Here is a 26103-nt window from a genome sequence, read left to right as displayed (position 1 = left end):
TTTATAGATCACAATACCCAAGACCTGGAACCAACCTAAACGCCCATCAACAGTAGACTGGATAAAGAAATTATGGGATATGTACTCTTTAGAATACTATACCGCAGTAAGAAATAATGAAATCCAGTCATTTGCAACAAAATGGAGGAATCTGGAACACATCATGCTGAGTGAAATAAGCCAGTCCCAAAGGGACAAAGATCATATGTTCTCCCTGATCGGTGACAACTGACTGAACACCAAAAAGGAAACCTGTTGAAGTGAAATGGACACTATGAGAAATGGTGACTTGATCAGCATAGCCCTGACTGTTAATGAACAACTTAATACATTATCCCTCTTAGTAGTTTTTTTGTCTGTTCTACTTAATACGACTGGTTTAATTCTGTAATTAATACACAGTTATTCTTAAGTGTTGAAATTTAACTGAAATGTGATCCCTGTTAAACATAAGAGTGGGAATAAGAGAGGGAAGAGATGTACAACTTGGGACATGCTCAAGCTGACTTGCCCCAAATGGTAGAGTTAGAAACATACCAGGGGATTCCAATTCAATCCCATCAAGGTGGCATGTACCAATGCCATCTCATTAGTCCAAGTGATCAATTTCAGTTCACAATTGATCATAATGAAAGGACTAAGAGTCAAAGGGGTCACATAAACAAGTCTAGTACCTGCTAATACTAACCAATAGAATAACTAAAGGGGAGAGCGAACCAACATGGGAAGCGAGATACACAGCAGACTCATAGAATGGCAGATGTCCTAAACAGCACTCTGGCCTCAGAATCAGCCCTAAAGGCATTCGGATCCGGCTGAAAAGCCCATGAGAGTATTTCAGGCATGGAAAGCCAAGACACTCTGGCAAAAAAAAAAAAAAAACAACCCTAAATGAAAGATCTCTGTGAGTGAGATCCCAGTGGAAAGAACGGGTCTTCAAAGAAGGAGGTACCTTTCTCTGAAGGGAGGAGAGAACCTCCACTTTGACTATGACCTTGTCTAAACAAGATAAGAGAGAACTCAGAGGGCTTCCATAGCCTTGGAAACTCATGACTGGAGCATAGAGAGATTACTGATGCCATACACAGGAGTGTCAATTTGTAAAGTCAACAACAGGAGTCACTGTGCACTTACTCCTCATGTAGGATCTCTGTCTTTAATGTGCTGTACATTGAGATTTAATACTATAACGAGTACTCAAACAGTATATTTCACTTTGTGTTTCTATGTGGGTGCAAACTGTTGAAATCTTTACTTAATGTATACTAAACTGATCTTCTGTATATATAGAAAACTGAAAATGAATCTTGATATGAATGGAAGGGGAGAGAGAGCGGGAAAGGGGAGGGTTGCGGGTGGGAGGGAAGTCACGGAGGGGGTGGGGGAAGCCAATGTAGTCCATAAGCTGTACTTTGGAAATCTATATTCATTAAATAAAAGTTAAAAAAAAAAACCTTTATAGATAATACTATATGTTTTTTTCTTTGACATAATCTCAAAACTTGATAGGTGGTACATTTTTTGTATTTATTCATTTTTCATTTTATTTGAAAGGCAGAGAGACAGAGACAGATGGAGAGAAATCTTCCATCCATTGGTTCACTACTCACAACAGCCAGGCCAAAGCCAGGAGCCCAGTACTCAATTCTGGTACCCCACAATGGTAGCAGAGACGTAAGTACTAGAGCCGTCATCTGCTGCCTCCTGGGTACACATTAGCATGAAGCTGGATCAGAAGCAGAGGAGCAGAGCCAGCACCATGCTGTAGCAGATAAAGCCACTGCCTGCAACACTGTCATCCCATATGGGCACTGGTTTGAGACTCCACTGCTCCATTTCCAATCCAGCTCCCTGCTAATACACCTGGGGAAGCAGCAGAAGATGACCCAGGTGCTTTGGCCCCTGCACCCAACATGGGAGATCCAGAAGAAGCTCCAGGTTCCTGGCTTTGTCCTGCCTATTGCAGCCATTTAAGGAGTGAACCAGCAGATAGAAGATCTCTCTCCCTCTATCTCTGTAACTCTGCTTTTCAGATAAATAAAAAACAAAAGCAGAGGAGCTGAGACTCGAACCAGGCACTCTGATACAGGATGCAGGTGTCCCAAACAGCAACCTAAGGTCTTGCCAAATGCCTGCCCAAATGATACTTTCTTAAAGGTAAGTTACAGTATGGAATATAAAACCACACCAAGTAAACTTTTTGTACTCTTTAAGAGTCATGAGTGTGTCTTATATTTTGAATGAATTTTAAATGATTTCATAACATCAGTCTTTGTTCATTTGAAAAATATTAGTTTACTGGATTATACAGATTCTTCAAATGCTGATATATTTCATTATATAATATCAAATAATCACACCAGTTTCATAAGAAAGTGCATAGCTATGATCTTTAAGGGGGCAACAGGTCACCCTGAAAAATTATAAACAGGCAAAAACAGGAAAACACAGAAGTAGTATAAATAATAAACTGGTTATTCTGTAGAACACAATAATATGTATAAGACATTAAAATCTAATCATAATAAACAATATTACATGTCACCATGCACCAGAAAAGCTAAAATAAAAAAGCAGTAACAACACCAAACTACTGGTGAGGATGGACCACTCATACCTTACCGATATGAATATAAAACAATATTGCCACTTGGACAAACAACTGCTAGTTTCTTAATAAAATAAACTATTTTTTTAAGACAAAGCATGTACCAACCAGGCAATCCAACAACTGTACCCTTGGCATTTAGCCAAGAGAAATGACAACTTATGTTGAAAAAACTATATAAAACCTAAACACGAAGGTTCACAGCAGCTTTATTTGTAATAACCTATGACAGGTTCTTTCTCCTCCTGACACCAACTCTGCAGTGTCTTTTCTAGCAATAATTCCCTGATATCTACTGGTGTCCCACAATTCAATTCTATTCTGACAGTGTTGTAACTCCTAAGGGTTCCACAAGATTATCTCCACTTCAGATGCCAGTCATGAATTAACACTTTAGTTGTAACCCCCATGGTAATCACTAAGAAAATAAGTTAAAATATACAGTAAAAGAAAAGGAGAGAGATTCAAAATAACCCTAAAGAAGTTAGTGATGAAGATCAAAAAATGCCTAACAGGTGGAGTAGACTCGCTACTCAAGTCTAGGAGAAAATAGTTTTTAAAAAGTAGAAAGTGTGTACTCTCAGGGAAGAACCGGGGAGCAAACAGCAGAGGAAACTCTACATAAACTGGAGGAACACAGTGGACCTACGTGGAGGGCAAAGATACACACAACTTAGGACCCTACCAGCTGAGAGCCTCCACACCAGCATCGGACAGCAAGGTGAGACCAGACTGCAGCAGCCTAAGCCACTGCGGAAAAAGCTGCAGAAAGAGCCTAGAGGGAATCTAGCTTGAAGCCCCATAAGGGATAGTGTACCCACCAAACTAGAGGAGAAATAAGGGGGGGTATGTTTTCTCCCTCCCCAGTAATCCTGCAAAGGTGTGCTGTAGCAAGCTGACAGAGAGCAGGTGCCATTTTGTGCCAGCTCATGTCCACGACTAGCAAAAAGCCAAGAGGAGACTCCCAAGTCTGGTGCTCGTGACTGTGGGAGGCTTGTGAGCCAGAACTGTGAAAACACTGAGGCTGCGGGCGATGACTCAGAGTATGGCTGGGACATTGGGCAGTCACTATGGGAGGCTCCACATGATCAGGGCTCCCTGGTTACCTGGTAAGAGACATTGCTAGGGAATCTTTGCTTATACTGAGGACTGCACAGGATCTTTGTGTGGTCCTTGTAGCAGAAGGGATGAATAATATCACTGGAGCCAGCACCCAGGCACTGGTCTCCTTTGAAGAGAGGAGCTCAGCTGAGTCTAGATCAACAGACAAGAAGAAGCTTCCTCTCTAATTAAAAAAGAGAGATTTACCACACCAAACCAGGGTGTGTCACCTCAGACACACCCTCCGATACACCCTTTACCCTGGAGCACTGAACAGAGCACCCTGGCCACTTCAACAACACAGCTCTAGTTATTCCCTGAAAGCAGATACTCTACTAATCCAATCATAGTCCAAAGATAAAAGCAGCCACAGGAAAAAAATCAAAGAAACCAATGAATATCCCCGCAAATGCTAAACAACAAACACAACAATCCAAGAAACAAGAACAAGGAAGACAACATGACACCCTCAAAAGAACGTAACACCTCAATACTAGATTGTGAAGATTGAAGAAATGCCAGAAATGGAACTCAAGAAAATGATCATAGGATTACTTATAAGTAATCAGAGCAAATGCATGCACTAATAAAATCCATGCATAACATGAAAGAAAATTTTTCCTACAAAATTGAGATCTTAAAGAGAAATCAAATGAAATCTTGGAAATGAAGAATTCAATAGAACAAATAAAAAATACAGTAAAGAGCCGTAACAACAGAATCGGTTAAGCAGAAGAAAGAATATCCGATTTAAAAGACAAAGCACAGGAAATTATACAGTCAGACCAAACACAAGAAGAAATTAGAAAACTAAAAAACACTGTTGGGAATCTACAGGATACTATCAAATAACCCAGCATATAGGTTCTACGAGTTCCTGAAGGCATGGAAAGGAAAAGGATTAGAAGGCCTTTTTAGTGAAATAATAATGGAAAATTCCTCCAATCTGGAGACAGTAAGGGGTATCCAAGTATAGGAAGCATATAGAACTCCTAATAGACATGACCAGAAAAGATCTTCACCACAACACATTGTAGTCAAACTCTCCACAGTAAAACCTAAAGAAAAGATTCTAAAATGTGCATGAGAGAAAGGCCAGATTACTTTCAGAGGATCTCCTATTAGGCTTATAGCAGACTTCTCATCAGAAACCCTACAGGCTAGGAGAGAATGGTGAGATAATCCAAGTCTTAAGGGAAAAAAAAAAAACTGTCAGCTCAGAATACTACACCCTGCAAAGTTCTCATTAATGAACAAAGGTGAAATAAAGACCTTCCATGAAAAACAGAAACTGAAAGAATCTGTCACCACCTGTCCAGCCCTGCAGAAGATGCTTAAGGATGTGCTGCACACAGAAACACAAAAACATGGTCATCACTAAGAAGAAAGTAAAGGAAGGAAAGCTCCAGGTAAAAGTACAAAGGAAATCCAAAGTGAAAAAGGGAATATTTATGGGAAAATGGAAGGGCAAAGTCGTTACTTATCAATAGTGACCTTGAATGTAAATAGCCTTAACTCTCCAGTTAAAAGACTGGCTGAATGGATTAAAAAACAAAACCCATCTATTTGCTGCCTACAAGAAACACATCTCACCAACAAAGATGCATGCAGACTGAAAGTGAAAGGATGGAAAAAGATATTCCATGCTAACAGAAAACAAAAAAGAGCTGGTGTAGCCCTTCTAATATCAGACAAAATAGATTTTAACACAAAAACTGTTAAAAAAGACAAAGAAGGACACTATGTAATGATTAAAAGATCAATCCAACAGAAATAGGTGACTATTATAAACGTATATGCACCTAATCACAGGGCAGCTGGCTATTTAAAAGAAATGTTAAGAAATCTAAAGGGAGACACAGAATCAAAAACAATAGTAATTGGAGATTTCAGTACCCCACATTCAGCAATGGACAGATCAATCAGACAGAAAATCTGCAAGGAAACAGCAGTTAATCACCACTATAGGCCAAATAGACCTAACAGGTATCTACAGAACTTTTCATTTTACAGTTGCAGAATACACATTGTTCTCACTCATGCAAGGAACTTTCTTTAGGATTGACCACATGCTAGGCCATATAACAAGACTCAGCAAATTCAAAAAAATCAAAATCATACCATGCATCTTCTCAAACCACAATGCAATGAAGCTGGAAATCAGCAACTCAGGAATCTCTAGAACATATGCAAACACATGGAGACTGAACAACATGCTCCTGAATGAACAGTGGGTCATAGAAGAAATCAAAAGAGAAATAAAAATTTCTGGAAACAAATGAAGATGACAACAAAACATATCAAAACTTATGGGATTACTTTGTGTGTCTGTGTGGGTGCAAACTATTGAAATCTTTACTTAGTAAAGAGTTGATCTTCTATATATAAAGATAATTAAAATTAATCTTAGGGGCCAGCTCTGTGGTGCAGGTTAATCCTCCGCCTGCAGCACTGGCATTCCACATGGGTGCCGGTTCTAGTCCCAGCTGCTCCTCTTCCAATCCTTCTCTCTGCTATGGCCTGAGAAAGCAGTAGAAGATAGCCCAAATCCCTGCACCAACATGGGAGACCAGGAAGAAGCACCTGGCTCCTGGCTTCAGATCAGCACAGCTCTGACCATTGCAGCCATCTGGGGAGTGAACCAATGGAAGGAAGACCTTTCTCTCTGTCTCTCCCTCTAACTGTCTGTAACTCTACCTTTCAAATAAATAAATAAAATCTTTTTTAAAAAAATGAATCAATGAATAATGGGATGGGAGAGGGAGTAGGAGGTGGGACAGGAGTTGGGATGGGAGGGCGGGTATGGAGGGAAGAACTGCTATATTCCAAAAGCTATACCTAAGAAATTTATATTTATTAAATAAAAGATTTCTAAAAAAGAGAGATGTTTTAAGAAATAACAACATATCCAACTATATTCTATCTGTAAAAGATCCCTTTAAATGCAAGGATACAAATGGGTCGAAACTGAAAGGACAGAAACGGATATTCTAACCAAACAGTAACCAGACGATTAAGTAGATATGGAAAAGGTATTGTGGTACACCTGGTTAAGTGGACTCTTGGGATACACATATCCCATATCAGAATGCCTGGGATTGAGTCCACCTCTGCTTCCAGTCCAGCTTCCTGCTAACGAGTACCCCACAAGGCAGCAGATAGTGGTTCGAGTGATTGGGTCTCTGCCACCTACATGGGAGACCTGAATAGAGTTCCTAGCTTCTTGTTTCAGCCTAGCTCAGCCCCAGCTGTTGTAAGAATTTGAGAAGTGGAAGAGCTGATAAAAGATACCTCTCCCTCTCCCTTTCTTTCTCCCTCTCCCTCTCTCTCTCTGTCTACCCCCTTCCCCCTTCCAACTCCCACTCTTTGACTCTCAAATAAATAATAAACTTTCAAAAAAAGATTAACTGGACAAACCAAAATAAAGCTAGAATTGGATAATCTTAAAGACAAAAATAGGTTCCAGGGGAAAAGGACTTTATGTAATTAAAAAATGAGCAGTCCACCAACAAGATAAGACAATTATGGGGCCAGCACTGTGGCACAGCGAGTTAACACCCTAGCCTGAAGCGCCGGCATCCCATATGGGCACTGGTTCTAGACCTGTTTGCTCTACTTCTGATCCAGCTCTCTGCTATGGCCTGGGAAAGCAGTGGAGGATGGCCCAAGTCCTTGGGCCCCTGCACCCGCATGGGAGACCCAGAAGTAGCTCCTGGCTTCGGATCGGCGCAGCTCCGGCTATTGTGGCCAATTGGGGAGTGAACCATCGGATGGAGGACCTCTCTCTCTCTCTCTGACTCACCTCTCTCTGTGCAACTCTGACTTTTGAATAAATAAATCTTTAAAAAATATGACAATTATGAAATATAAACAAAATAGTGGTAGTATGTCTATCATCTCCATTTCACAGGTTCAGAGAACCAGGACTCAACCTCTTAATTTGCTTTCTAGAATAACGTACTTGCCTACAAGAGGAACAGAATCAACTCTATGATGCCTTAACAGGTAGGAATCAACATACCTTACACTAGTTACAGAAGAAAAAACATGCTATTTTATAGGCCCTGGTAAATCTTTAGCCCACTTATGCCAAACAGTCATCCTTGTAATTCAGGAAAGGGTTATATTAATCTCATTCATTCAAGCTAAGAGCTGTAAATCATGACTCAGATTTGCTGTTAGTCATGTCCCATTCCTTCTTAAACATCACACATTGTGGTTAAGACAATCATACTGAAGTAAGGTTTTTCCCAAAACACCATGTTTCACAAGAAAGTTAAAAACACCAATGAACTCCAAAAAAAATTTTTAAGGTTTTTAGTTCTCTAAAAACTGCTAAAGTTCACAAGTACAATACATCAAAGAAACAGATTAGTTAAGCAGGAAAAAAGTATGCGCACCTGTCTAAATGTTACATTATCAACATAAATAAGTAAATATGTACAAAAATAACATAAGTTGTATAATAATAATATTAACATGTATTCCATGTTTAATAGTTATAAAGGATTGCCCCAAACACTTTTTAGGTATAATCTTGCTTAATCTCAAACCATCCTCAAAGCACAGGATAGTTGTTAACACTATCTTCATTTCACATACAAAGAAAATGAGTCAAAGATAAGATAAACTACTCAAGTAGAAAGCGAGTGTGTAGAGCCATGATCTAGGTTTAAGTATACAAGGAATCTCATCTGCATCCATTTTTCTATCTGCCACTCTATAAATCATAAAGTATATGCGTGCTACCAGTACATGTTATATAAACATATATATTAAAACTTGGCCGGCGCCACGGCTCAATAGGCTAATCTCCACCTAGTGGCACCAGCACACTGGGTTCTAGTACCGGTCGGGGTGCCGGATTCTGTCCCGGTTGCCCCTCTTCCAGGCCAGCTCTCTGCTGTGGCCCAGGAAGGCAGTGGAGGATGGCCCAAGTGCTTGGGCCCTGCACTCGCATGGGAGACCAGGAGAAGCACCTGGCTCCTGCCTTCGGATCAGCGCGGTGCGCCGGCCGCAGCGCGCCAGCCGTGGCAGCCATTAGAGGGTGAACCAATGGAAGAGGAAGATCTTTCTCTCTGTCTCTCTCTCTCACTATCCACTCTGCCTGTCAAAAAAAAAAAAAATATATATATATATATATTAAAACTTGCTGCCTATATACAAAATATAATTATGTAAATTATAAATGTTAGTTATGAAAAAACATACATATGCATGTGTGTTTTCTAAATACACTAAAGGTATGTTAAGGGGCCAGTGTTGTGGTACAGCAGGTTAAGCTGCTTCCTGCAACACCAGCACCTCCTATGAGCATTGCTTTGAGTCCCAGCTGCCCCACTTACAAGCCAGCTCCCTGCAAATGCACCTGGGAAAGCAGTGGAAGATGGCACAAGTGCTTGGGTTCCTGCTAACCAAATGGGAGACCTAGATGGAGTCCCAGGCTACTGGCTTTGGCCTGGCCCAGCTCTGGTTATTGTGGCCATTTGGAGAGTGAGCCAGCAAAAGAAAGATGCTTTTCTCTCTCTCTCTCTCTCTATATATATATATATCTATATATATAGATACATAGATATATAGATATTCCCCCAAGTGCTTGGGCCCTGCACCAGCATGAGAGACCAGGAGAAAACACCTGGCTCCTGGCTTCGGATCCGCACGGCGCGCTGGCCGCAGCACACCAGCCATGGCGGCCATTTTGGGGGTGAACCAATGGAAGAGGAAGACCTTTCTCTCTGTCTCTCTCTCACTGTCTAACTCTGCCTGTCAAAAGTAAAAAAACAAAAAAATAAAAATAAACAAGGGACCAAATGTGGGTCAATTATAATATTTCTTGTCCCTGGGGACACAGGAATTAGATCTTGTCTACCAGGTGAGAAATCAGATGCTTTTCCCAGGATTTGAATAACTAAGGTTGATTTAAAAAAAGTATGCCTTTCTTCTTTGGCCTCAGACACGACAATGGAAGTCTAGATTGTTAGTTTTGGGTTCCCTGCTGCATGGGTAAATCTGTCTATTTCAGGACAGGATGAAGACAACACAGGAAAATACCATAAAAGAGATGGAAAAAAAAAGGAAAACTTGGGAAAAAGAAGAGACCTTCTGGTCAGCATGAGTCCCTGTTGAAATCTTACCTAATACCAGCTTCATCCTCTGTTTTCAGATGATTGATATAAGCTAATAAACTTTTGTTTGTTTGTTTGTTTGTTTGTGGACAGGCAAAGTTAGACAGTTAGAGAAAGAGACAGAAAGGTCTTCCTTCCGTTGGTTCACCCCCAAAATGGCCGCTACGCTGATCTGAAGCCAGGAGCCAGGTGCTTCCTCCTGGTCTCCCATGCGAGTGCAGGGCCCAAGCACTTGGGCCATCCTCCACTGCCTTCCCAGGCTACAGGAGAAAGCTGGACCAGAAGAGGAGTAACCGGGACAGAACTGGCGCTCCAACCGGGACTAGAACCCGGAGTACCAGTGCCCCAGGTGGAGGATTAGCCTAGTGAGCTGCGGCACCGGCCTGTTTAAGTTCATTCACACTGAGTTTCTGTTACTTGCAATCAGAGAGACTCAACAACTACAAACATGTATTATTTTTACAAACAGAAAAAAAAAAAAGAAGGTAATATATTGCCTATATTTTTTTTAAATGATCTGAATATAACATGGCGTGCCTTGGCTCCCCATTCACCTAGGACTTTATTCAGTTGGGGGTGCTGGGAGAGTAGAGATTTCAATCAGTGGAAAGTCCTTAGGTCACTGGGTGAGCGCCCTTGGAAGGCAGTTCTCACAAGGTTGGTTACAAAAGCCAAGTTGGAACCAGCCACTCTCTCTCGGCTTGCTGGTAACCAGATGATCCTTCACACACATTCAGCCACTACCATCCTCCAGATTCACCAGATGGTCCAACAATGGGGCCTACCCGGTCTTGGCAAATGAACCTCCAAACTGTGAGCCAAAATAAATCTCCTTCCTTCATTAGTAGCTTCTCTCGGGTTTCTTCCTCTCCAACCAAGGAAACTTTTTGAATACTATAAACAGTAAACAGCCTGATAAATGGTCAGCATGGGTGAGATGTTGCTACTGTGTCAAACAAGTCCAAAATTTCCATGGCTTAAACAGGATGTATTCCTTGCTGATGGAATCCGTCCACTGTGGTCAGCAGGATGCTCTGCTTACAAGGCTCTCACTGCAGGTAGTAGCCAATTAACTGGAGCAGTAGTCAGCCAACTTTTTCTATCAATGGCCAGATAATAAACATTTCCAGTTAGAAAACCCAGCGATTGGTTCCAACATGCAAAAACCAAATCAAAAGATTGACCTGTCCTGGTTCCTCCTACTTCAATTTGAACCCATTTGAGGTTCTTTGGAGAGATCCTGAAGTGAGAGATGAAAAAATTTAAAAAGAAGATTTCAGCAATTATCCGTATTGATGCATCCTAACAAAAATTAAGATGAGCTCACAGAGCACAAAATGCTTTTGAAGCTATGGACAGAGCTTACATGTTGGGTCAGATACAAAAGAAGATGGTCCTGTATATCATTCAAACAGGAAAAGAGTATGTGGAACACATGGCAAAAGAGGGGGAAAATAACAGTGAAAGAAAAAGGAAAACCTACAAATGTATTGGACGATGATCCTGAGATGCCCAAACAAAAAGTCTATAAATAAACCATGAAGCTCTGCTGAGCCAGAAACTAAAAGGAAAGAAAGAGGAGTCAAAGAGATGATGAAAGGAAAGGACAAAGGGAAGAAGAGATGAAAACTCAAGAAACAGCTGAGCAAGAGAGGGAATGGCAGGAAAACTTTGAGGAAAGTCGATGCTCATGGGGACAGTCATGACTTCCAAGCAAACACAAAGAGGAAGAAAGAAGAAAATCAGACCATCCTGAGACCACGGAAGTAAAAATGAAGTAGCATGAGTGACTGCTTGTGGTCACAGCCTCAGGAACTTCCCCCAGCTGTCTCCTGGCCCACTTTGTAGGACTCATTCTTTCCAACATAAAATGGTATATTTTTTGAGTTAATTTTGTATTCAATATAATTTAGTATCAATTAGAGTAATTCTTTCATACACTGAGATGAGGGGTTCAGTTTTTAAAAAGACCTTCTCCCTAACACCCCATGCCTAGAACAACCAGGACGGCAAGTACCACTGTGGGCACTGCCCTCCCTTTTACAGCCTGTAACTTAATGCTTCCTACTTCACTGGATAGTGATGGTTAGAAACTTTGCATATGGTTTGTGGAAATCATCCAATTAAGCATATTGCTTAGAAATAAATACCCAGTGAAAATACAAGTGGGACATTGAATGTGCATGAGCCTAGCACACTAGCATTAACATTTCAACATACATCCTTCAGGAACACCAACAATCTCCCCAGATCCCTACGGCTGTCTGGCAGAAGCCTGAGCAAGGTACAACCTCATTCTCTGCTTTAGTTTTCTCCGTAGATCCTCATGTCAGCTCTTTCTCCAGGATACAGAAATGAGTCATACCCTCCTCCTTGATTTCCTGATTTAGGTTCTTTTATGGCTGATTCTGGGTGTGGTACCATGTTTGGCACTCTCTCTTCTAAGAAGGCTGATGTGGTGAAATTCAGCTGTATTGAGGCTGGTTTGCCCAGTAACTTCCTACTGCTTATTAGAATGAGCAAGTGTACACACATAACTACAAGTTTTATACTGATTAGCACTACAGAGCACCCTAAAATTCCAGAGGACCTGAGACCCTGTCAACTATTTTTCATTCTTTTTAATATTTATTTTATTTATTTAAGATTTATTTATTTATTTGAAAGGCAGAGTTCAGAGAGGCAGAAGGAGAGAGAGAGAGAGATCTTCCATTTGCTGGTTCACTCTCCAAATGACTGCAACAGCTGGAGCTGCGCCGATCCGAAGCCAGGAGCCAGGAGCTTCTTCCAGGTCTCCCACACGGGTGCAGGGGCCCAAGGACTTGGGCCATCTTCTATTGCCTTCCCAGGACATAGTAGAGAGCTTGATCGGAAGTGGAACAGCCAGGACTTGAACCAGCACCCATGTGGGATGCCAGCACTGCAGGCAGTGGCTTTATCCACTATGCCACAGCACCAGTCCCAGATTTATTTTACTTATTTGAAATACAGGGTGACAGAGAGAAACAAGGAACGACAGAGAGATATATTCCATATACTGGTTCATTCCCCAAATGGATGCAATGACCAGAGTTGAGCCAGGCAAAAGACAAGATTCTGGAACTCCATCTGAATCTCCCACATGGGTGGCAGGGGCCCAAGCACTTGGGTCATCTTCTTCTGATGCTTTCTTGTACATTAGCAAGGAACTGAATCAAAAGTGGAGCAGTCAGGACACAAACCAGTGCTCTAATACAGTATGTCAGTATTGCAGGCCATAGCTTAACCTGCTGCATCACAATGTCATCCCCCCACCAACTATTTTTTCTAAGAAGCAGTATTGACAAGTACCACTCAGACTGCCAGTCATGTCATACTAAAATAATATATCCAACTACAAAATGTCAAAAGCATCATTGTACATGAGATTTCTAATTCAAATGTACTATCATCATAGTGGCCTGAAAATAACATTGTGTCTTTCAATTCAAATACACAGGGACACATTCAGTCAGCTTCATAACCTCCTCTAGCAGTATGTGGCTTTGAGCAACTTATTTATCTGGACCTCACTCCCCCTGGCTGTAAAATGAGGATACCAGCATCTGTAAGAGCACTGTTATAGAATGAAATCGTTAGGCTGAAATGAGCACTCATATTGATACAGGTAGTACCATACAGTAATTGCTAGTTTCTGTCTACCTCACCCTTCCCCATACCTAGGAAAACACAAGGGTATTTCAAGTAATCTATTGAATAATGGGATTAAAAATAAGGCTATTTCTGTGCAACAAATATTTTGAAACCCATGCACAGCTTTTTCAGAATACACATTTTTCATGAACTTTTTGAAAACCCTTTCCTATGTATAGATTTCAAAAATGCTTCCTACCAGAATCAACTTCTCTTTTAATTCCATTGTCTAGGAACATTTTAAGTACTTTCATATGATGGAAAAGTTTGGGAGACAGAATAGGACAGGTATGAAAGGTAGGAAGGGTTGGTTTGCTGGGGCACAGCTTGGAGATACTGGAGCTCTTGACAACAACTCTTGAGTTTAACATGAATTATTATTATCAGTCTCCTATTTCTTCATTTTGGCTATGCCTTCCAAGTTCCTAAAAGGTCTAATTATATGAATCTGTTTATATCATGATTAATGTTAACATAAGTAATAAAACTGGTTCATTTTCTGACACAGACAAATATGAGGAGATGGAGTTGTGGCACAGCAAGTTAAATTCCCACCTGTGATGCCAGCATTCCATATATAAGCACTGGTTCAAGTTCTGGCTGTCCCACTTCCAATCCAGCTCCCTGCTAATGCGCCTGTGAAAGCAGAGGAGAATGGCCCAAATATCTGGACCCCTGCCACTCACCTAAGAGACTTGGATGGAGTTCCTAGCTCCTGCTTCAGCCTGGCCCAGCCCTGGCCATTGCAGCTATTTGGGAAATGAATCAAAGGATGGAATCTCACTCTCCTGCTCTCCTCCTTCCCTCTTTCTCTCCCTGCAGGCCTCTATGTAACTCTGCCTTTCAAATAAATAAATCAATCTTGGGGTGGGTGTTGTAGCCTAGCAGGTTATGTTGCCACCTGCAGCTCTGACATCCCATATGGGTGCTGGTTCATGTCCTGGCTGCTCCACTTCTGATCCAGCTCCCGGCTAATGGCTGGGAAAAGCAGTGGAAGATGGCCCAAGTGTTCAGGCTCCTACCACCCATGTGAAAGACCTGGATGAAACTTTGGCTCCTGGCTTCTGGCACCTGGCTCCTGGCTTTAGCCTGGCCCTGGCTGTTGCAGCCATCTGCGGAGTAAATGGAAGATGGATGGATCGATTGATCAATTGATCTCTCTCTCTCGCCTCCCCCCACCTCCTACTCTCCCTTTCTCTCAGTAACTCTTTCAAAATAAATAAATATCCAAATATTTTTAAAAATCTTAAAAACAAAAGAAAGCAAATGTGAAAATCAGAAGAACTACTAACTGATAAGCTCCCAAACATATAATAAAAATTAATTTGAAATACAGAGGGGAAAATGTGTATTGATAAAATGAATGTGATAAAAATGTTAATGAATTATTGAATCTAGATGGTAGTTCTATTTTTCTGTAAGTTAGGAATTTTTCTTTTTATAAAGTTGGAACAGAAGACAGAACAGAATTTGACATAGTCATACACTAACACTTCCAGAGTTTAAAAAAAAAAAAGTCCTGTTTATACCACTTAAGAGAAAACAATGCCTCCCTGATTTTTTTCTCTCTTTTCATAAATTTTATCAAGTCTTCCCTAGATCTCCCCCCCCCACCCCCACCCCAGATAAGGCTGCCCCAGTCAAGGGAATGCACAGAGCTGATTAGGAAAAAGAATCCTCACCTGGCCATAAATGCCCCTCCTCTATCCATCAGCAGAAAGGACAGGACTGCTCTGCTGAGGGCACTCCCAGTCACAAAAACACCTCCAACTCCAAGGAAATAGAATCATAAATGTTTTAAAAATCCAAGAAGAGGCCGGTGCCGTGGCTCACTGGCTAATCCTCTGCCTGCGGCGCCGGCACCCCAGGTTCTAGTCCCAGTTAGAGCACCGGATTCTGTCCCAGTTGCTCCTCTTCCAGTCCAGCTTTCTGTTGTTGTGGGGAGCAACCCGGACTAGACTAAGTTACTGGAATTAAGACTTATTCTATGCATCTGCTCTCCCACAATATGGCGCTGAGAAGGGAAAAACAGCTTCTACACAGCTGCCTCCAGTTCAACCAATAAACTGTAGGACCTGCTCCTGATTGGAGGAGAGCAGCGTACTCAGCGTGTGGGTAGCAGAGTTGGGATTGGTGGAAGAGGACTATAAAGGAGGAGAGAGACAACATGCACCAGGAACATCTAAGGGGAACATCTATCTGAAGGAACACCTGTGCAGCCCCCGAGAGAGCTGGCCGGCGATGTGCCGCTCCCCTGCGGAAGTGGGGAAAGTGGCCAGGGGGAACCGCCCTTCCACGGAGGTGGAAGGGACAGTAGCCAACCTGGGAAGAACCAGCAGCAAACCCGGGGAGGGCCGAGCAGACAGAAGAACAGCGCAGGGTCCTGTGTCGTTCCTCCACGAAGAGGGGGAGCGACAGTTGTGACCCAGGAAGGCAGTAGAGGATGGCCCAAGCGCTAGGGCCCTGTACCCGCATGAGAGACCAGGAGGAAGCACCAGGCTCCTGGCTTCAGATCAGCACAGCTCACCGGCAGTAGCAGCCATTTGTGGGGTGAACCAATGGAAAAAGGAAAACCTTTCTCTGTCTCTCTCTTTCTCACTAACTCTGCTTGTCAAAAAAAAAAAAAAAAAAATCCAAGAAGAAAAATACTGAATATAATCACACAAACCAAATAATAATAAAACAGTAAGGCAGAAGTAGTACATTGTGAGTTTCCACAACCCAAATGGCAAAAAAAAAAAAAAAAAAAAAAAAAAAAAAAAAAAAAAACAGAGTTTGTCAGCTTTTTTCACCTAAGTAGAAATGCAAAAAGAATTCTGTATTTAGTATCCCATTGGGGATCTAATTCAATTATGCTCTTTTTTGAAAAAAAAAAAAAAAAACTTAAAATAATGTAAGAATGGAGACTTCTTAAAAAGTAGCTCACTCCAGACAAAATTTTAAAGCTAAAAGTAGTAAACAAATAGTTCCTACCTCCTTTCTTAAGAAATATAAGACACAAGCCGGCGCCGCGACTCACTAGGCTAATCCTCCACCTTGCAGAGCCGGCACACCGGGTTCTAGTCCCGGTCGGGGCACCGGATTCTGTCCCGGTTGCCCCTCTTCCAGGCCAGCTCTCTTCTGTGGCCAGGGAGTGCAGTGGAGGATGGCCCAAGTGCTTGGGCCCTGCACCCGCATGGGAGACCAGGAGAAGCACCTGGCTCCTGCCATCAGATCAGCGCGGTGCGCCGGCCATTGGAGGGTGAACCAACGGCAAAGGAAGACCTTTCTCTCTGTCTCTCTCTCTCACTGTCCACTCTGCCTGTCAAAAAATAAAAAAATTAGGCCGGCGCCGCAGCTCACTAGGCTAATCCTCCGCCTAGCGGCGCTGGCACACCAGGTTCTAGTCCCGGTTGGGGCGCAGGAGTCTGTCCCGGTTGCCCCTCTTCCAGGCCAGCTCTCTGCTGTGGCCAGGGAGTGCAGTGGAGGATGGCCCAGGTGCTTGGGCCCTGCACCCCATGGGAGACCAGGAAAAGCATCTGGCTCCTGGCTCCTGCCATCGGATCAGTGCGGTGCGCCGGCTGCAGCGTGCCGGCTGCGGCGTGCCGGCTGCGGCGGCCATTGGAGGGTGAACCAACGGCAAAGGAAGACCTTTCTCTCTGTCTCTCTCTCTCACTGTCCACTCTGCCTGTCAAAAAAAAATTAAAAAATAAAATAAAAAAAATTTTTAAAAAATTTTTTTAAATAAAAAAATTAAAAAATTTCAAAAAAAGAAATATAAGACACAAGACAAAAAGTAGTCCATTTTAATACAAAATTGCTCAGTAGAAAACAAAGTAAGAGTCTAGAAAATTAGACCGAGGATTACTATTAGCATTACCTGGGAATACCAGTCTTAGTATCACTACAGTTTCTCCTAGAGGTTTTTAGCAAGTCACTTAACTTTATCTGTATGCTAAAACTGAAACAATACTAACTATACTTTCTGAAAAACAGATTTACTTAGAAATAAACTAAAATCAAGGGCTACAGACATACTTCTTAACAAATCATAATGATATGAGAATAAATACAACTGTGAAGGAGCCAATACCCAAAGAAATCTATCTCCCCTAATTCACTCCTAGTGAATTACTTCCTAACTACTTCCTAGTGAGTAAGCAATCTTTGATGAAGTCATCTTTTTATAATCCTTCAAGTACACTGTAATCTGATTGCAAACTATCAAATCTGGCTTCAGCAGAATAAACATCAAAGACAGTAAATATACAATAAACACGATAAATATGAGATGAAGTTCAGTAGCTATAAATTTTTACCTATAATAATGAATTTAGTGAAATTTAGATTCTAAATAATTTCCGGACATCTAAGCCCCAGCATGTTAGCTTAGACTCTGTTAAGTTAAATTTAATCTTGGAGGCCTGAAACAAACTGGGTTAGTTTAATGAGATTCTGTTGCATAGTCAAGGGAGATAGAGTGCCTTCCTAGAATCTAATCTATGTTCTTCAATAGCACTTTCCAAGAATATATCTCACCTAAATACTTCTGAGAGCATCTGCGGGTACACTAAATACAGACCATCTTCTCACAAATTTCAAGTTAAATTTAATTATAATTAATAGCATGAAACAATCATATTCCAAATCCCAGCTCAACCACTTATTAGTTGTAGAACCTTGGGTAGGGGCTGGTGCTGTAGCACAGCAGGTTAAACCACTATCTGCAGCACCAGCATCCCATGGGCACTGGTTGTATCCTGACTGCCCCACTTCAGCTCCAGCTCCCTGCTAATGTGCCTGGGAAAGCAGTAAAAGATGGCCCGAGTACTTGGGCCCCTGCACCCATGTGGGAGACCCAGAAGAAGCTCCTGGCACCTGGCTTGAATCTGGCCCAGTCCTGGCCATTCTGGCTATTTGGGGAATGAGCCAAAGGATGCAAGATCTCTTTTCTCTCTCTCTCTCTCTCTTTCTCTCTCTCCCTCTCCCTTTCTCACTGTAACTCTGATGTTCAAATAAATAAATAATCTTTAAAAAAAAAAAAAAAGAACTTTGGGTAAAGTACTTAACTGGTCTGATATAAAACGGTGATACTGACATCCAAGCCAATAGATATGGATTAACTCTACCTACTAGAACTGAATCTTGTGTCAGGGTTATTTTGAATATTAAATAAAATAATATACTCAACTAAAATGGCTTACAACATAAAGTAGCAGTAGCATCCAAATACAATTTCCTTGTCCTTATCATTGTTTCCAGTTTTAATTCTTGTTTTAATTTATTCTACCTTTATTTAACTTTATCCTCCCTATGGAAAACCTATAACATCTGCTTCAAGTCAAAGTGAAGTATAATAAACCAGCATTTATTATAAGCCAAACATGAAACTAACAGCTTTACATGGTTTATATCACTTCTTACAACTTTCATTAATGTAGTTACATATTCTAGTTTACACTCAAAAAAGACCTGAGGCTAAGAAGTTAGATAATTTGCCCCAAGTCCCTTGGTTACCAAAATCATTTTTACTTTTACCTATCAAGTATCTCTCTGCAGTAATTACACTGTTCCTTTCCCTAATACCTATTATCCTCAGTTTACAGTAAGCATTTCCTTGGTCTTCTCTATATTTAAATACATATATATATATATTAAAATATTGGTTAGTTTTACCTATTCTGGAACATTAAAGAGAATTACAGAACTATATACTTTTGTTTCTTGTTTCTTTAAATATTATAAAAGTAAGGAGCTCAATCCATGTTGTTCTACCTTATCTATGGGTCCATCATTTTCTTTGTTGTGCATACTACACTATATGAACCCACCATAATTTGTCAATCCTATTGTTTTAAGCATTTTTTCACATATAACCTAATATAAATGTGTATAATGATTTCTTTAAAGCATTGGTCTCCAAATATACATAGACTCACATAAAGGGCACACAAAAGTACATAAGAACACACAAAGACTTTCCAGATGAGAAGCAAGCATATAGTTTTTCAAGAATCCAATTCTAGACCTACACCTTCCATATGTACTCTAAAAATGATCTGTGTTAAGACCAGGCTAAACTTTAAACAGAGTACTTTATAAAATAAAACCTCACCCCTCACCAATACCAACTCTTACTATCATGCATTGGTTCCAAATATAAGACTCAGAGAAGGGCAAAATGTTTAGTTTTGAGGGGAAGGGAATATTTGCCAAATGAGAATAATGTGATAAATTCTACAACAGAGATACCAAAAAATATGTTTTTTTAGAATCAAAGAAAATAAACTACTGAACTACCAGAGGCGAAAAGAGATGACATCTGAAGTGAGCCTTGAAAAGAAAGTGTGGTTATCAGGTAGAAAATAACAGAAAGGACACACTCCTTGCAAACAGGTCAATGAGACAGACGTAAGAGGAAATTGTTGGGTAGAGCTTAGTGAAAAACTATTAAATTGTGATAGCAACTAAAAGATGAGCTCTTTTTGCCTACAAGAAGATACTGAGTTGAACTAGAAAGAAGAAGATGCCAGAACATTTTGTACCCAGATTAGCAAGAATGACATGGACAAAAAGTTGACAGTGTTCATAGACATCTTAACAAAGCAGAAGAGGAGGGAATGCTAGGGAACTAAAACAGCCCCAGTTTTTCCACTGAAGCCATGGTGAACTAGCAGGAGATATTCTAAATCTCATCCCAGTAGTGAGGTATTTACTGGCAAAACACTGTTATTTGTTATTGACGGATGAAAGAAATACACATTTATGACTAATTGCTCTTCTGCTAATTACTGTCACGCTGCACAACGCACTCACAAGACCCATCATATAAAGAAATCCTATCACATGCTACACGGAGTTGCCCTTGTTTGAAGCAGCTCAATTTGGATCAAATGCAGGTAATCTACCTATTGATTTTTTATATGGGAGCTTATATTTGAACCACTGTTTGTGGCATCTTAAATATGTATGGCCTGACTCTCCAACTGGCAGTCCCAAGAACCTCAACTCAGCAGCAACTGCTGTGGAATGGTGTCTGCCTTGTTTTAACATGACCGCCCCTCCTCCAGACCTCACCAAATGTCATGTAATCTTTACTTAAAGTCAAACAAACTTACATGTAATCCTGAAACTCGGTGAACATCTCTCTGATATTTTGGTGAGATGTACCAACATATAGGAAAAACTGAATTAGTATAAAATCCACAAATAATTTAAAATGCTTCATCAGACTTTACCACTTTACAAATTTCTGTTTACTCTGCTTACCTCCTGGAGAAGATGCTGATAGATTATGAGCTAACCAGAAAAAGCTGAATAAATTCAGTGACCAATATTTGATAAATGATCAAATAAATAACTGAATGTCGACATTGACTCATTTACTATATGTATGTAGTAGGTACTTTACATAGTAGTTACTGTAAATAAGAAATTGATAGCCTGTTCAGGAAACAAATGTGAACAAGTACACTTAATGAGCAAGTTCCTATAACAGAAATACAAAAAATATAAGTGTAAGAAGAAAAGAAGTTAACAGAGAAGTTCTAACAAGAAGTGAGTCAGGAAAACATTGACAAAGAGATATCATCTCACCTAGCCCTTGAAAAACTGCTAGAAATTTATCTGGTAGAGGTGAGGGGAGGAAAGGAGAGAGATGAAATACAAAGCAAGTACAATGGTACTGCCAAGATAAAAGCATGGAAGTGTAAGAACATGTGAATTTTTCTAGCAATAACAATTACTCCAATGCGGCTACATGAAAGATTCCCAACTCTGGCAAGAGAAAGAAGCAGCATTGGACATGTAATTTTTTTTGTCATCTCACAGATATTTATGAGGTTCAGCCAGATCTCAGAAGCACTGGACCAGAAACACAGATGGGATTACGAGAAGAGCAAAGCTAGAGGTTAGACTGGAATTAGACTTTAAAGGCCTTAAAAGCCAGTTTGGGCTTCTAATTTCCCCTCCCAAAACTATGACAAAATTTCTGTGTAAACATTATTTTGTTGAAAGTAACCATACATTTATCATATTTGGGTTCTGGATCCCAAAACAAGGTTAAGAATCTCTTTTGTAAACAGGAAATCAACCAAGTTTTGAAACAAAGGAATGACATGAAATGATGCTCTTCTACGGTAGGCACAACAACATCCTCTCAGAGATGCCCTCCTTCTCATTACCAGGACATACAACTACATTAGATTACATGGCCAGAGGGAATTAGGGCTGCAGGTGGAATGAACGATGCTACTCAGCTATGAGGTAGGGCAATTATCCTGGATTATCCAGACAGACTCACTGTAATCCCAAGGGTGATTAAAAGTGGGAAAGGGCTCTGGAAGTTGTGGTGCAGCAGGTTAAGCCGCTGCTTGCCACACCGGTATCCCATACTGCAGTTCCATGTGGAGTCCTACCTCCACTTCTGATCCAGTTCGCTGCTAATGCACCTGGGAAGGCAGCAGTTGATGGCCCAAGTACTTGAACCCATGACACTCACTTAGGAGATCGGGATAGTATTCCTGGTTCCTGGCTTTGGCCTGGCCCGGGTCTGGATGTTGTAGCCATTTGGGGAATGAACCACAAATAAAGGATTTCAATCTCTGTCTCTCTCTTTCTCCCTCTCTCTCTCTCTTTTTACTCCATATCTTTCTCCTTCTCCCTCTCCCTCTCTGACACTCTGCATTTCAAATAAATAAATCATTTAAAAAGTTCAAGAAAGGACAGGTATTTAGTCTAGCAATTAAGACACCAATATCAGAGTGCCTGGGTTTGATTCCCAGCTCTGGCTCTTGATTCCAGCTTCTTGCCAATGCAGACCCTGAGGGGTAGCAGATGATGTTTCAAGTAGTTGGGTCCCTACCACTTCTGTAGAAGATGTGGATTGAGTTCCTAGCTCCCAGCTTCAGCCCTGTCCAGTCTCGGCTGTTGCAGGTACTAACCAAGGGATGGGGATGGCAGCTTGCTCTGTCTGCTTCTCTGTCTCTTCCCCTGCCCCCTTCCTTTTTGCTCCATCTCTCTCTACCTCCCAATAAACTAGTTGTAAAAAGTGGGAGAGGAAGACAAAGGAGAGAAGGGGAGAGGAGAGGAGAGGAGAGGAGAGGAGAGGAGAGGAGAGGAGAGGAGAGGAGAGGAGAGGGGAGGGGAGGAGAGGGGAGGGGAGGGGAGGGGAGGGGGAAGGAATCCAGAGAGGGACTGGCACCGTGGTGCACTAGGGTAATCCTCTGCCTGCAGTGCCAGCATCCCATATGGTCACTGGTTCTAGTCCCGGCTGCTCCTCTTCCTTTTTTTTTTTTTTTAATTAATTTATTTATTTGAAAGTCAGAGTTACACAGAGGAGAGGCAGAGAGAGAGAGAGAGAGAGAGAGAGAGAGATCTTCCATCTGATGGTTCACTCCCCAGTTGGCTGCAACAGCTGGAGCTTCCCGGATCCAAAGCCAGGAGCCAGGAGCTTCTTCTGAGTCTTCCACATGGGTGCAAGGGCCCAAGCACTTGGGCCATCTTCTACTGCTTTCCCAGGCCATAGCAAGGAGCTGGATCAGAAGTGGAGCAGCTGGGTCTCGAACCGGCGCCCATATGGGATGCCAGCACTTCAGGCCAGGGCGTTAACCCACCACAGCGCCGGTCTTGCTTCTCTTCCAATCCAGCTCTCTGCTGTGGCCTGGGAAGGCAGTGGAGTATGGCCCAAGTGCGTGGGCCCCTGTACCTGCATGGGAGACCAGGAGGAAGCCCCTGGCTCCTGGCTTCGGATCAGTGTAGCTCCGACCATTGCAGCCATTTGGGGAGTGAACCAACGGAAGAAGACCTTTCTATCTGTCTCTCTCTCTCTCTCTCTCATTGTAACTCCACCTGTCAAATAAATAAAAAATAAAATAAAAAGAAAGAAATCCAGAGAAAGAAATGTGAGGACAGAAGCAAGATCAGAGATGCTTTGTTAGCAACTTTAAATATGGAGGCAGAGAGCCATCAGCCAAGGAATGTACTCAGATATAGCCTCCAGAAGCTAGAAAAAGTATTCTCTCCTGGACTCTCCAAAAGGGAGCATAGCCATGCTGACACCTTCCTTTTATCCCAGTGGTGCCCACATGAAACTTCTCAACCACAGAACTGTAAGACAATAAATGTGTGTGGTTTAAGCCATTACATTTGTGGTAATTTATTACAACAGCCATAAAAAACTAATAGACTTCCTTACCTAAAAACAATTGGATTTCACTATGTTATCCCCAATCAAAAAACGCCTCAATTTCAAAGAACTATTTATGGGCAGCTGTTGTGGCAAAGCGGGTTAAGCTACTGTCTCTGACACCGGCATTCCATATGGGTACTGGATCGAGTTCTGGCTGCTCCATTTCAGATCCAGCCCCCTGATAATGTACCTGGGAAAGCAGCAGAGGATGGCCCTAGTGCTTGGCCTCTGCACGCCTATAGGAGACCCAGAAGAAGCTCCTGGCTTCTAGCTTCAACCTGGCCCAGTCTCAGCCACCATGGCCATTTAAGGAGTGAACCAGCACATGAAGATCTCTGTATCTCCTCCTCTCTCTGTTAACTCTGCCTTTCAAATAAATCAATCTTAAAAAAAGAAAAACTAGTTGTTACTTCATCTGTTCACCCTTGTAAATACACAATACATTTATACACCATAATTTGATGTTTACATAATGTGCTCTTCAAGAACAAGAACCATATTTTATTCAACTTTATATATTGAATGCATAGTAGACACTAAATTTAAAAAAAATTTTAAATAAACGAATCTTTCTCTCTCCACTTTAATGTCTCTTTCTTTCTCTCCTTGGCCTCCAACATTTGCTCAGAATCCTGATCATAAAAAAAAAAAAAATTTATAGCCGATGAATCTTGGCATACTGCCAGTAAACACAGGCCCTCTATGTGCCCAAACACCTTTACACCACTCTATGTAGTCAAGATTTGGAGCAAGAGCTCTCCCGGACAGTCCCAGTGCTCTCCATTGCCAGAGGAAATAACCAGCTCCATCTGCAAGCAGAGGAATTTCACTCAGACCACAGGAGAACACTCATAAAGGAGAAGGAGATGATTTATCAAGAGGGAGGAAGGTTATATTACAAAGTAAACTTCCCAAAGGGGCAGAGTTAACGCTGTACAAACACACTACAGGTTAAAGTACTTCTCAGGAGGGGAGTTACTGAGTAAACTAAGCATGGGAGAGAACCTTTAATTAGGGAAGGAGACTTTAGATCAAAAGGATGGGAGGAGTGAGATGGGAGTGAAAGGAATGGCTTGTCTTGGAAATCCAAATATTGGCTTCCACACGCCTGGAGTCAGCAGACACCGCTGAGCGTTTTTCACTCATCCTCCCCCCTCACCAGGCAAGCAAAGATGGTTTTCTGAAGGGATCAGGGGAGGGCTGTTTAAAAAAATATCCCTCAGTTTCTTGCTACACCTCTTTCTGATCCTGACAGAAACATCCCTTGTTCTCTGATCTGGTCAGAAAAGGAAGTTACTCTAATTAGATGTGAAGAACTACCCATCTTTTTTTTTTTTTTTTTTTTTTTTTTTTTTTTTTTTTTTTTTGTTTACTGTGAGTAAAGATATAATGAAAAGACAAAGTTAAAAAAAATACAAAGGTAAAGTAAAGATGAATAAACTCTGCTCTCCTAATTTTGTCCTTACATCCTTTGGCACTAACAGAGTACTTGACATAGTAGATATTTAAGAAAAGTTTATAAACCGGACAAATAAATGAAAAAGAACAAGTACAAGAACAGTAAAAGTAGCCGGCGCCGCGGCTCACTAGGCTAATCCGCCTTGCGGCGCTGGCACACCGGGTTCTAGTCCCGGTCGGGGCGCCGGATTCTGTCCCGGTTGCCCCTCTTCCAGGCCAGCTCTCTGCTGTGGCCAGGGAGTGCAGTGGAGGATGGCCTAAGTGCTTGGGCCCTGCACCCCATGGGAGACCAGGATAAGTACCTGGCTCCTGCCATCGGATCAGCGCGGTGCGCTGGCCGCAGCAGGCTGCGGCGGCCATTGGAGGGTGAACCAACGGCAAAGGAAGACCTTTCTCTCTGTCTCTCTCTCTCTCTCACTGTCCACTCTGCCTGTCAAAAAATTAAAAAAGAAAAAGAAAAAGAAATTTTAGTGACTAATCAAAATACACTATTTGGAGGACCAAACTATTAAATACTACATATTTATGAATATTCAAAGTAGGTTCTAAGACTCTAGAAGAAGAGTATATGTGTGGTAGTTCATAAAATTTAGACATTTTTCACTTTGCCATTTTCAAAGATTTGGTCCAGTGTTGAACAATTCCATTATTTTAGCAAATTATAACAAAATATTTGGTATTATACACATTTTTAAAAGACTGAGCCACAAAACATAGGCAACACAGGCCAAAGCAACATAGAAATTACTCATGAAAACTTACTGAGATGATGGTAGGTATGATACACCTTAAATTATAAAATATACTAATAGCTAAGTCACATAAAAACCTGTGCAAACATTGTTTGAAATGTGTTTGTTCTACAATAAAGTTAACATATTTTAGGTATTAGGATTATGTATGTATGTATGTATGTATTATGTATTTAAGATAGCAAACTTATTGTACTGCCAAATACATGCAAAAAATAT

The 26103-nt window shown here is 41.4% G+C and overlaps 1 protein-coding gene and 1 pseudogene across 2 annotated transcripts in view; one reads left to right on the top strand and one right to left on the bottom strand.

The window, feature by feature from the left end:
- LOC103347726 (dnaJ homolog subfamily C member 8 pseudogene) overlaps nt 1–11683 on the top strand; it is a 40985-nt pseudogene extending 29302 nt beyond the window's left edge.
- The window catches only part of EXOC6B (exocyst complex component 6B), a 683510-nt gene that overhangs the window by 621236 nt on the left and 36171 nt on the right, over nt 1–26103 (bottom strand). Inside the window, exon 1 of one of the 2 annotated variants that reach the window (XM_089327552.1) lies at nt 15189–15328. The exons of the other annotated variant lie outside the window; for it this stretch is intronic. Coding sequence (XP_089183678.1) covers nt 15189–15217 — 29 coding nt within the window. The 5' untranslated portion in view covers nt 15218–15328. Of the gene's footprint in view, nt 1–15188; nt 15329–26103 lie in introns of those variants that run through there. 2 annotated transcript variants of the gene reach the window in all.

Source organism: Oryctolagus cuniculus, chromosome 2, assembly GCF_051225735.1.
Source record: "Oryctolagus cuniculus isolate XC-2025 breed Fujian yellow rabbit chromosome 2, ASM5122573v1, whole genome shotgun sequence".
NCBI classification, from domain to species: domain Eukaryota; kingdom Metazoa; phylum Chordata; class Mammalia; order Lagomorpha; family Leporidae; genus Oryctolagus; species Oryctolagus cuniculus.
The sequence above is the reverse complement of the archived record's forward strand: the minus strand, read 5'-3'. Positions and strand labels throughout refer to the sequence as shown.